Source organism: Stylophora pistillata, chromosome 10 (genome assembly GCF_964205215.1).
Source record: "Stylophora pistillata chromosome 10, jaStyPist1.2, whole genome shotgun sequence".
NCBI lineage: Eukaryota > Metazoa > Cnidaria > Anthozoa > Scleractinia > Pocilloporidae > Stylophora > Stylophora pistillata.
Window position 1 is genome coordinate 6,467,048 of NC_142528.1, and position 12,016 is coordinate 6,479,063.

The window sequence follows — 12,016 nt, forward strand, 5'->3', positions numbered from 1 at the left end:
CTGGGGAAACTGCAGTCCAGTACTTTAGCGGTCAAACAGATGTCTTGCCCTTGGCGTGTGGTTCGTTTGATAGAATGGGAAATGATAACTCCAAAATAGCTGGAATGTGTGACCAATGGAAACGTAAGAAGAGGGGATCACCAACCGCTGCACAGGAAAGATTAAATGAATGTCCTTTTTTATGTAGGAAGTACATATCACTGGTTGTTAACACCTGGGAATTTAAGATGGGAGTGTGACGACTTCAAGAATCCTGGTGCAGAGTTTTCTCAATTATCGTCTGGCGATTTCTGGAAAGTTTATTTTCGCTAAGGCCTAAGAAACTCTACATCATTTGTTTTCACAATCCTGAAAAACTTTAAGCTACTGCTAAGAAATGAAACAAGGCTAAATATTCTCTAACATTTACTCGCAGTAGACTTAAAATCATAGATCTGTAATACCAACGGCAAGTCATAAATTAGGCAGTTTTTATTAGAAGAAAATCATTTTGCACTTTTCTTTGCAAGAAAATACAGGTTTGCTCATTAGCTTGCCAGGTTTGGAATACCAAACAGGGAACCTTCGTGATAGCGTACTGTGATCGTCCGGGTGAGTGTAGCAGTGGGAGGGACAGTCGCGGATACCAACAACAGTCCTTCTCAGGGCTACCCTATCTCAGGACGATCAGTTGCGCGATAAATGTTAACCCCGGCTTAAAAGCATGAACTGTAAAAAGCTATTGTTGTTATCAATAGAAATTCTGTTGAACAACGTCTTAGTCAGCCTACAACTAAAGTTTCAGTACCTTTCTATGTATCAGCAATTTTAAGTTCACGTGTGAAAGTTTGTACCTACCGTTCCGTGCACTATAGTAAAAACACTCAGAAAAATCAAGCACTGTTGCCGGACAATTTTTCTCATCTTTCAGTTTCAGTCAGTACGATCGCGTATCCATATTTTGGGCACAGACTAATTCTGTAGCTATAATTCTGACACACTCTCACCGCACAACAAGGAAAAGGTGTACGTTTTACCTAAACCAGCACGGCGCGCTCAGTTAATCTTAGGCCGTGTTTAGAACTGAGCGTGCTACCGAGGTATTGGAGTTAACTTACCTAGGTAAATATTTTTCGTGTGTAAACGCCAACTGATACCCTGATAAACACCGCTCAAGACAATAGAAAGTTAACTAAGGTAAAAGTTCGGTTTACCTTGCGAGCAGGCATGGTTAAGGTCGGTAACCAAGGTTTCGATGACAGATACATCCGCTTGCGGTCGCATAAAATTTCACATCCTGCGGTGTCGGGATTGCGCCAGTTTCATTCGATCACGTTTTCGAGACCAGAAAGTACGTCTTGATATTCTAAAGTACTCCTTCCACCATTCTTCAACAAAATTTCCGTTTAGTAGAGTTTCGAACTGTAGTATCGAGAGTATCAGTCTCGAAGAGAGCTAAAGTAAAGATAAACCACAACGCCCTGTTTGTAGTAAAAACCTTACTTTTTAATAAAACTCTCCGTAATCACGTGATCCAAATGATTGACTCACGCCATTACATCCCTCTCCTTTTTTCGGATGAAAAGAACACAAGGTAACTAACTGCATTTTAAGTGATAAACGTCCTAAAATTCTCAACAAAACAATGTCCATCGTTCAGTAATCAAAGTTCAATAATCAACATTCAAACTGAATTTAAACTGAGAGGTTACTGATCAGTAATAACAGAAAACTGGGCACCATAAACATACAGATGAAGATGTTCTACTCCCCGTACTACGGCAAGCATCTCTCTCTCTGTTTGGGAGTAGCGACTTTCCAGGTCACTCAAAGCACGACTCACATAACCAAGAATTTTGCCTTCTTGTACTAACAGTCCACCAAGACCAGTTGGACTCGTATCGACAGATTTCGGTCTTCTTTCTTGGATCAAAGTAAGACATAACTTGATGCCCAACGAGGGCTTCTTTCAGCTTGTCCAATGCTTTTTGTTCTTCTTGTTCCCATTTCCAAGGGGTGTCCTGTCGGGTCAGCAGGCGCAAAGGGGTCGTGATTGTGGCATAGTTTGGTATGAATCGGGACACGTACTTTACCTTACCAAGAAAAGACTTCAGTTCACTGTGGTTCTGAGGAGGTTGTGCCTCGTGGATTGCTTTAACTTTCTTTGGATCAGGTCTAACATCGACAGAGCTAAAGATGTGACCATAAAACTTGATTTCAGTTTTGGAAAACGCACACTTGTCTTTGTTCAGACGGAGGTTGTTTTCTTTAAGCCTCTGTAGAACACCACGGAGATTCTTGTTGTGTTCTTCCTGGTCTTTTCCAAATACTATGATGTCATCTGAGATGTTTTTACATCCTGGGAGGCCAGTAAGGAGTTCCCTGATTATTTCCTGGAAAATTTCTGACTTCTGCATTAATTCTAAAAGGCAGGCGTTTGTATCTTCTTAGGCCAGCATGTGTACGGAAGGTTGTGACATGATGGCTTTCAGGTGTAACTCAAGCTGGTGATATCCTGAGGACAGATCTAATGTACTTAAAACCGTTGCACCATTCAAATCAGCAATAAGGTCATTAATGATCGGCATGAGATGCTTTTCCCGCTTAATTGCTTATTTTTCCTCACGCATATCAACACAGATTCGAACTTCTCCGGATTTCTTGGGGACGACAACAATTGGACTGATCCAGGGTGTGGGCCCTTCAACTTTCTCGATGATGTCGAGTTTCTCAAGTCTCTCAAGCTCTTTTTCGACATCGTCTCTAACATGAAATGGAATTCGTCTGTGGGGTTGCTGTCGGGGTGTAACATCAGGGTCTATGTGTAACTTCACTTGTTTGTTTAACACTTTCCCTATGCCTCCTAACAGTGATTTGAACTCCTCTTTTAGAGACTCCGGGTCGTCTTTGTTTCTCTCAGTGACGGTGGCAGTATCAAGAGAAACCGCAATCAGGCCTAGTTTCTTCGCAGTGTGATAGCTGAGAAGATTTCCGTTTTCTCCTTTAACAACAATCAACTGGGCAGAGGCGCTCGCGTTGCTGGATTTCACGGTTGCAGTGAGGATTCCCAGGGTAGGAAGAGGGACTTTAGATCCATATTAATAAATCTTGGTGAGAACAGCTTGCAGGCTTCCACTGCCGTGACTGTTAATTCTTTGAAAGGTTGTTTCATCTAGAAGATTAACAGATGCACCCGAGTCGATCATCATATTCACGCTTTTTCCATTGATTTGTAGCTGACATATGGGTGGCTTCTTGTTTTCTTCATGGTCGACCGTGTAAACGTACTCATATTCTTTATCAGAGGTTTGACCAGTTTCCACGGAGGCCACGGTACGAGGTTTTGAACGACAAACATGAGCAAAATGGCCAATTTTCCCGCAGGCTTTACAGATTTTTCCTTATGCAGGACACGGATTTTTGTGAGGTGCGTACCCGCCACAGTTGCCACGTTTCCTAGGAGATTTGCCTTGCTTGTTTCCAAATGGACGATTGCGTGACTGTGTGTCACGCTGGTCGCGCGGGTGGCTTTGCCGATTCTCTTCTTTTCGTTTGATTTTGTTGACGGCTTCGAATTCGCCTCCGGTATCTTTTACCTCTTTCGCTTGTTTTTCACTAAGTTCTAATGCTCTTCCTAGATTCAATAAACCTTCTAACGTTGGGTTTTCACGTAGCGCTCGGCGTCTAAGCGAGCTGGAACTGCACGTCAGAATAATATGTTCTTTGATTTCTTTGTTAACATCGCTGAATTCGCAAGTTTTCGCGAGTTGGCGAAGCCTGGTGTGAAAACTATGGAGCGATTAACCCTCTTTCTGCCTCGTCTGGCGAAAACTATATACTTCATATGTGGTGTTGACTTGTGGGGAGAAATACTCGTTAAGTTTCGCGACCGCCGTGTCATAGTTGACGTCGTCTCCTGTGTTTGGTAAGGTGTCGCATATTTCGTCTATGTCGGGGCCGGAATAATGCAGCAACAAAGCCCATTTCCTTTTCGCAGCTGTGATGTTCATTGCGATAAGCATTCGTTCTAAGCGTCCTAGCCATCTTTTCCATCGTGGACCCGCACTGCCATCGGCATAGACGTCGAACGGGGGAAAACTTGGTAGCGAAACCGCCATGAGGTCTCACAGAGCTGAGCGCGTCGCAAACAGCACGTGCTTTCCAGAAAAATTTACACAACAAACTCCTCAATGAAAACCAGTGTTGTTGTGAATATTGACTGTGGGATTCATTAATTTTTACATCCTCGTCGCCAGATGTAGTATCAAGAGTATCAGTCTCGAACAGAGCTAAAGTAAAGATAACCCACAACGCCCTGCTTGTAGTAAACTCCTTACTTTTTAATAAAAGTCTCCGTAATCACGTGATCCAACATGATTGACTCACGACATTACACGAACCAGAATTGGTTTCTCGGCCACGACCACGCACGTCTAACGCGCCTTGTCTTGCGATGGGCAATTTGTAGCAGAATTAATTGCTTTCTCCTCGACCTCTTTAGGTGCTGCAAAAGTGAGAACTGCTGCAATCTCGATTCCTGGGTTTGCTGATCAAGAACAAGAAAATAAAATGCGAGGACTACAAGAGCCACAGCTTCTCTTTTAAACGCGAGCATTTTATGCGTGGATTTAGAATTTGCCGCCAATTCGATTAGATTGTGATTGATGACAGATTTACCTTAGTTATTTGAGCCAGTATAAACACTGTACAAATGTACCAAAGTTTAGTCAGTTAATGTTTACCTTGATAAACGCTTGAGTGTAAACACGGGGTTAGTGTCTTTGAACCTGCAGAGGTGGTGGTAAAGAAGTTGGCGCGCTGGACTGCGGGCCGAGGTCTGGGCTCAAGAAATTGTCGGGTCATTATGTTATGCACTTTGTGCCTATCATCATCCGGAAGTAAAATAGGTACCAGCGAAATGTCAGGGGTGCCTGACGAAAGGCCAATGACGAGAGGGGGAGGGAGGGGGTCGGGCAGAAACCGCCGGGATAAGCTCCGGCTTCATTTACCACATGGCTCGAGTACAGACATAGTCTCGTACCTAAACCTTTCACGGCCAAGCGGTTGTAAGACTCTACATTTCAGTGACAGTTACATGGATTCTGTGTGTGTGAGTGTGTTACACAGTACAAACATTACCGCTTTTTTTGAACAAGTATTACAGACCAGAAAAAAAAAGGAAAAAGAGAAAACCTTGCAGGAAGATGTACCGTATCATGATATACTGAATGCGTTTTACAAATAGAAAAATTGTCATCATTGGACTTATTTTTAATACTTTTACGTCGGAGCTGTTGCTAATAGGCCATATTGTTTCTGTGGTAGCCAGTCTAGTAAAAAAAATTGGTATAAACATATTGATAAATAATTTGGCATTTTTTTATAAATTCTTCAAGGGCGCATTCAAAAAAGTTTAATAATATCGATCCATAGTGACTGAAGTCTACGGGGATCAGACTGTTATGACCATCTGCTCATCTATTGCATTATAAAATGAAAAAAGAAAATGATACGAAACTGAATTCCCCGCTCTACACAACATTCCTCCAAAAATTTAAACTCAAAACATGAAAAAGAGGATAATCCATTTTTCGTTTCTTCCTCTTTCACAACACCCAGACCGTTTCACAAAGAGGGAATATGTGCATTCTTCTTCTTCCTTTCCCTTTTGCATTATTAATTGAACGTTTAAGTCTTTGAAAAGCTTTCAAGACCTGTTCTTTAGATATTATTAGTTTTTGATCGTCACCGCACTTAAGTGATGTTGATGAGGTAGGATGCATAAGTGCATCTGTGTCTGAACCTACCAAAAATTAGTATATATCATACCTAGTAGATTTTTTATCGTGGTCATAAATTATGGATTGTCTACGCATGTTGTTTAGTTTAATTTTTAACGAGTTATCAGCTCTAAAGCTCGCAGTAACATTTCCTCCAATATTCGAGTTAGAGGCAGCTTTCAGCTATTTCCATTTGTCGCAAGTGCGGTCAATTTTGCTTCTTTTTTCATCTGCAAGTTTTTAGCTCTTTGTTTCGTAATTATTGCCGAAAAAGTGCACATTTTTGTGAGCCGCAACTTGGCCGGATTCAATGCCACAGGACAATGGACAAAAGTTTCTTAATTTAAATTTCCATTTAAAAACGAAATTCAAATCGATTGGTCTCCACTCCAAAATCCATTTTAAACTGACATTTTTGGCGAAGTCCACTTTGTGTTTGACCGCTATTCTCTCGTTAGCCAATCAAATAGTTCGACTTTTCGAACCATTAGTGTTACTTTCGAAAAGTTATGAAAAAGTGTGCTAATTCCTACAAAAAGAGGGAGAAAAAAAGCAAAGCTCGCAACTGTATTCTATGGGAAAAAAATAAAAGCAAACTTTTTTTTCAAAACAGAAAGAAAGTGCTCAAAACGCAATTATAGCACTAAAACTTCATTGAAAAAGAGCTTTGAATTATAAATAATGTTTATTTTTAATTCAGTTTTCTATTTGTGTAGGAAAACAAATTAAGGCAAATTAGGGAGATGGATTTCATTACAGATTACGTCTATCAAGGGAAGATGTTCCTCTTGGAAGAGAAGAGCACCAACAAGGAAATAAAGTAGAATGGCTGTTTTATGGCCAGTCCAGTTTTCTATTGTGACTCTTAATATCGTCGTCGGAGACTTTTGTGGAAACGTTTTCGAAACTCAACTTGGTGAGTTAAAACTCAAACTTCCCGAGCCTGATTCTAAGGCTTTGTTTCATATATATTCAGGCGAAAAATCCGTGAACAGTTCCTCTGTTTTTCCTTTCAGACTATGCTTTATTCGGTCACGATATGTACACGACTGTTGTTGTAGACGAGTTTGAATGTCAGTTAAAATGTATGGAAAATAACAGTTGCAAATCGGTCAATGTTCACCCTGATCAGAGTATTGGACAGCGCATCTGTGAATTGAATAATAAAACACGGCAGTTGAAGCCAGCTGATCTTAAACGAAAGGAAGGATCTACATACTATGGCTCTGTTCAGGTAGGTATTAAGTTTTTTAAGGTTATCGTAGTTACTTGCTAATATGCCGAAGATATTCGGTTAATTTATTGTTTTGAACGCGAGTAATTGGTTTTATTTAATCATAGTCTTACTGAAGATCGATACATTCCTGATTGAAGAATTGATTCTTGCTAAGTGTGCATATACCAAGTTCTGGAGACACGCAGGAAGTTTGGAGAACACGAGAGAAGAGAGAGAGTTGCTCGAGACGAAGCTGAGAGTAATTCTAGCTTCTTAAGTAAAGAGAAAACACAGCTCTTTTTTTTGCGACCATCTAATTTAGCTGTTGAGGGCAAAGAAAAAAAGTAGGTGTCTTCATTTCGTCTTTCGTATCGTGCTTGATACGGCAGAGAAATTCAGAACTTTAGTTTTTTCCCTTCGTCGGTCCGAGAGCTGAGAATGACAAGAAAATAATTAATGCATACGCAATATTTATAGGTGTTACACACCTATACCGCTATGTTTCTGTAAAGATGATGTGATGAAGCGAGAGTTGGCGATGTCACCTCTTCATAATAAGTATGCAGACTGATGCAAATTATTAGGTATGCTTCATCTCTCAATTTCAGGTTCAATAAGTTTTTGGTCTGTTCTCGGTATCTGTATGAACGTACTCCACAGTTCTTTAGTTTAAAAAGAGTGTAATATTCTGAAGGGCTATTCGCCATTATAAAAACTCTCACATTTTGTAGGGTGGTCAGAGTTAAATGGTTGTCACTCACTTTTGTACTGAATAACTGAAGAAAAAAAGGTCACTCAAAGAATGAGATGTTTTCTTCTTCTCGATGCAATGTCGACAAAAACAAATTAATTTTCTCTTATTTTGTATCAATTATGTCAGGCTTCCTGCATGGATGTTTCTCGGGAGCAAACTCGACCCGCTAACAGCGATCAGTCTCATTCTGGATACCAGGGAACACGGTGTCAAACACGTTAGTATTCAGATTTTGACAGTTATGTATCCACAGGTTTTTAGACCGACAAACTCCCTCCTTTTGACAGTTCGAGGCATAGGATAATATTACTTATCGTGTTATAAATGAGTCGTGACGCGAGCGTAACCTGCCGAGAACAAACTTAAACAAAATATAAATTGGCGTAAGAAGACATGTAGAATCTCATTAAAAGATGCATGAGTGATCAACAAAAAACTCTTGTGTTTCGGTTCGACCGGCTGTAGGTCTACAAATATAACAAATATGAGACATTAAAGGTCTCCAAAGGGAATTCTGTGACCAAACTATTTCAGCTTTAGGCAAAATGTGTCTTTCTCAGAGATGCCCTTAGATTCCCCCAGAGGTAGAAATAGATACCAATCAGTATTAAAAAGCAAAAATCTAGCTCCTCATACAATACTTATACTCTCCTTTTCTTGCCGCCGAAACTCAGAGCGAAACAAAAAGTCCTGTTTTTCCTTTTTGATTTTTATAATTAGCCCCCGTGTTGAAAGTATTCATCCGCAGTGAGGGTTGTGATGATCCAGGAATTACACCTGGCTCGTGTGGTAATGCTTACATCAAAGTGAATGGAAAAGATTATTCTCCACACATCAGAGGCCATAATGTGGTTGTTATCAGCGCTATAACAGGTAACAGAGGCCAGGCTTAGTACTTGTCGTCTTTTGGTACATTGAGAAAAAATTGAAAAAAGTTGAAAAAAATGAAAAAATTGATAAACTCTGAAAGAAACTTGGCAAAATATCAGTGGCCAACAGACAGTTACTAGCTGTAGACGATAGCTAGCAGCCTGACGAAAAAAAGCAATTGTCTTAAAACCACCAATTATCTCCTGTCCTTTTCTTCATTTGTCTCTTCTAACTGAGATCCCAGACCATCCCAGTCACAGGCAATTGACTAGCATCCTTTGCAGGTAGGATGAAATCAAAAGCAAATCTTACGGAAAACTTCCATGGGCCTATTCAAGTGACCTAGAGTTGGTATTTTAATCAACCTGGATCATCCTGAAAAGTTACTTTTCTGAGGTGAAATGAAAAAGGAAGTCAAACCTTGCCTCTGACGATTTTCCAGAAAACGCCAACCTGGTCTTTGCCTTTATTTGCGGCACATACGCCAGAAGGTAACACCGCAGTCTCGCTATCGACTCCATCGTCGCAATTAAGGATGAAGTGCTCGGTTCAAAACCTGCGGGGTTAACTCCGGTTCTAATTATTATTATTTCTTTAATAAGCTTCCTAGAATGTGGAAAACATTTTACAGTGTATGTGCTCATTGTAAGCCTAATTGTAGTGGAAAGGAAACATTTGATACCATTTTCATTTGCAGGTACTATTCTAAGAGCAAAAGGATTTGACACGTGTGGGGACAGTTCCGCTGGTAATCACCTGAGAGACTTTCTAAACGGCATCGAAGGAGAGTACGAGTCATGTTGACGTGCCTCTATATATGTCTATAAAACAAAACGAAAGCTAACACAAAACAAATAGAAATAAAAGGGAATGACCATCTAACCTTCCAAGGAAAAACTAGTGTTTAAAGCTGTAATCTATCATAAATATGGCATCTGATTAGTTCTGAGCACAAAAATTATCGATCCCAAATTACATCACTCATATCGCCCCCAGCTGTACTTTTTTTATTCACGATCTTTTAAAGAGATATACTTTGTCTATTTCTGGAGACTTTTTTTGAGACTGTTTCCAATCTTTAACACATCCAAAACATGTCCGCAAAAACTTCCATCCGAAAATAAATCTAGGATATGTCCACAAAACGAGATTCAGAAAATTCTGTGGGGAAGAAATCTAAAATGTTAGCTTATTACTACATGGAGTATTTCTTTGTTGCGCTTTTTTCGCAATAAATAGATTTTTTTGCCTATCTCACGGAAAATCATCTTTGTTCCGATTGCAGAAAAATCGTTCTGGTTGCCATTCAAGATGAAGGCTCAGTTTACATATCACCAGCGATTGACGCTCTAATAAGAGTTGGGGCTACTAATGACCTCCTCAATCTGACAGACTACAGAGGATCTTTTGCTTTGGTGGGATACGCAGGTGTGAACAAACCATCTTGGATTGCACAAAATGATGCCAAGGCAAGAAGGGGACCTAGTGAGATATCTCTGACAATTCCATTATCCACAGGTATATCTTTGTTTTAGTCAGTGATATCGATTTGCGAAACGTATGTTTTAAACAAGTAAACGGGTCCTTTACAGCGAAGCAGTTTAAACATTGACTATGCACGCACTATTAAGCATTGAAATCGGTTTGTGATGATTAACAAGCTAACATAGCACTGCATTTCCTTCTGTAGTTATCAAGGGCTTATATTACAACCAGCCTGGCCATTCCTGCAAAGACATCCGGGACTCGGGTTGCTTTAAAAAGGACGGAGAGTACTGGATCGACCCTGAGAAGAGCGGAAACCCCTTAAAGGTCTACTGTGACATGACAACTGACGGAGGTGAGGTGAAAATGCTACAGAATGTTAAAGAAAAAAAAGGTTTGACTGTTTTGAGTTTCTGAAATTCTACTTCATGAAACAGCCATCTTCTTTGATGCACAAAGAATTAACCTCATGTTGGCTTCGTTTTGTGCAGGAGGCTGGCTTCTTGTATCCAACATTGTGGTGGACAACCCATCCTCTCGAGACCTTTGGATTGAGTCATCATACCGCGAAATCAGCAACTGCCACAGAAACAAAAAGTTGTTCATCACAGAAAATGCCATGAAAGAACTGAGAACGCACTTGTCTTTCACTCAGCTGAGATTCCAGTGCAACAAACAAAAGGGAAGAATGATCCACGTGACCACGGCCACTAACAGTTCTGGTGAAGCTGTAGTCCAGTACTTCAGCGGTCAGACAAGTCTGCGACCTTTGGCCTGTGGCTCGTTCAACAGAATGAAAGAGGATAACTCCACTTTAACTGGCGTCTGTCACCAATGGAAAGATCAGCAGTGGGGTCACGCAGTGCCTTCAAAGGGGACATTGACCTATCATCCTTTTTATGTCAACGCCTTATATCACTGGCTGTTGACTCCTGGGGGCCCAAGATGGGAATGCGACGACTATTCTGGAAAAACCTTTTTTGGATTGTCCTCTGGGGATTTCTGGAAAGTCTTTGTTCGTTAATGCCCGGATACACCAACATCCGCTTCCACTTTTCCTAAAAACTTTTCATTGCAAAGTGAGACGTCATGATCATCGGATAACTGTAATGAACTTTCAAACTTTCTTTTTGTCGTTGATTTTTGTTTATTAGCATTCAAACAATTTGTGTAGTTTTCCTTTTAAATTGTTGTATGTTAGTTTGTGGCCTGAGCATCATGTGCATAGAGGAGTTGCTGTTTAACCCGTTTAATCTTACTAGTGACTAACATATAATTTCCCTATACAATATCACCCTTGAATCAAACATTGAGGTGATGAAAGTTGAAACAAAGTCTTCTGTTAATGCAGCGAACAAAAGAAATTTTCATGCTTTTGCTGAAGAGCAATTAAAGCGATGGATAAAAGAGAACCTTGAATTATATATCATACGTATTTCAATCGTGTGTATGATTTTAATAACGCGCCCAAAGTTCCAAAGACGTCACAGATGTTAGACGGAGCTTTCATGCAGGACACGTCAAACATTATACAAATTCTTTTTCAGCATATAACATTTGTAAAGGTAGAATTTTTGAGGATATAAATAAAGGCACAATATGGGCTCTAGGTTCAGAAAAGTGTATCAAACGAAGAACTCGTTTTTGAAGCACGAGAATTTTTTGAAAATGGGTTTTGGCAGCTCGACCCCAAGCCGTCAAACCATATGTCAGATGAGGCAAGATCAATGATTGATAAATATTTAAAAGGGTTTTACGTGGGACGAAGTGCCTAAGACGGGCAACAACACCAACAGTTCTGCTTATTTTTAACGCAACATTATTAACTTGAGATTTGCAACTTAAATTGCTGTCCAGTAGGACGCCAAGATATTTAACATGGTCTTCGCACTGAAGCGTGGCAGGAATTTGAGTACAGTTTGAGTACAATTT

General features: G+C 40.2%; 1 protein-coding gene across 2 annotated transcripts; it reads left to right on the forward strand.

Moving 5' to 3' along the window:
- Nucleotides 1–6,517: 6,517 nt before the first annotated feature.
- On the forward strand, nt 6,518–11,721 carry LOC111325596 (uncharacterized). 2 transcript variants are annotated; one of them, XM_088735079.1, is made up of 8 exons: nt 6,518–6,675; nt 6,776–6,993; nt 7,856–7,946; nt 8,450–8,602; nt 9,297–9,387; nt 9,885–10,117; nt 10,290–10,439; nt 10,576–11,721. In XM_088735079.1, exons 1-8 carry the CDS (start codon nt 6,585–6,587, stop codon nt 11,106–11,108), a joined length of 1,560 nt encoding a protein of 519 aa, XP_088591205.1. In that variant the 5' UTR covers nt 6,518–6,584; the 3' UTR covers nt 11,109–11,721. The 2 variants fall into 2 exon arrangements, with proteins under 2 accessions (XP_088591205.1, XP_088591206.1); XM_088735080.1 differs by lacking the exons at nt 6,518–6,675; nt 6,776–6,993 and adding an exon at nt 7,542–7,559.
- Nucleotides 11,722–12,016: the final 295 nt, after the last annotated feature.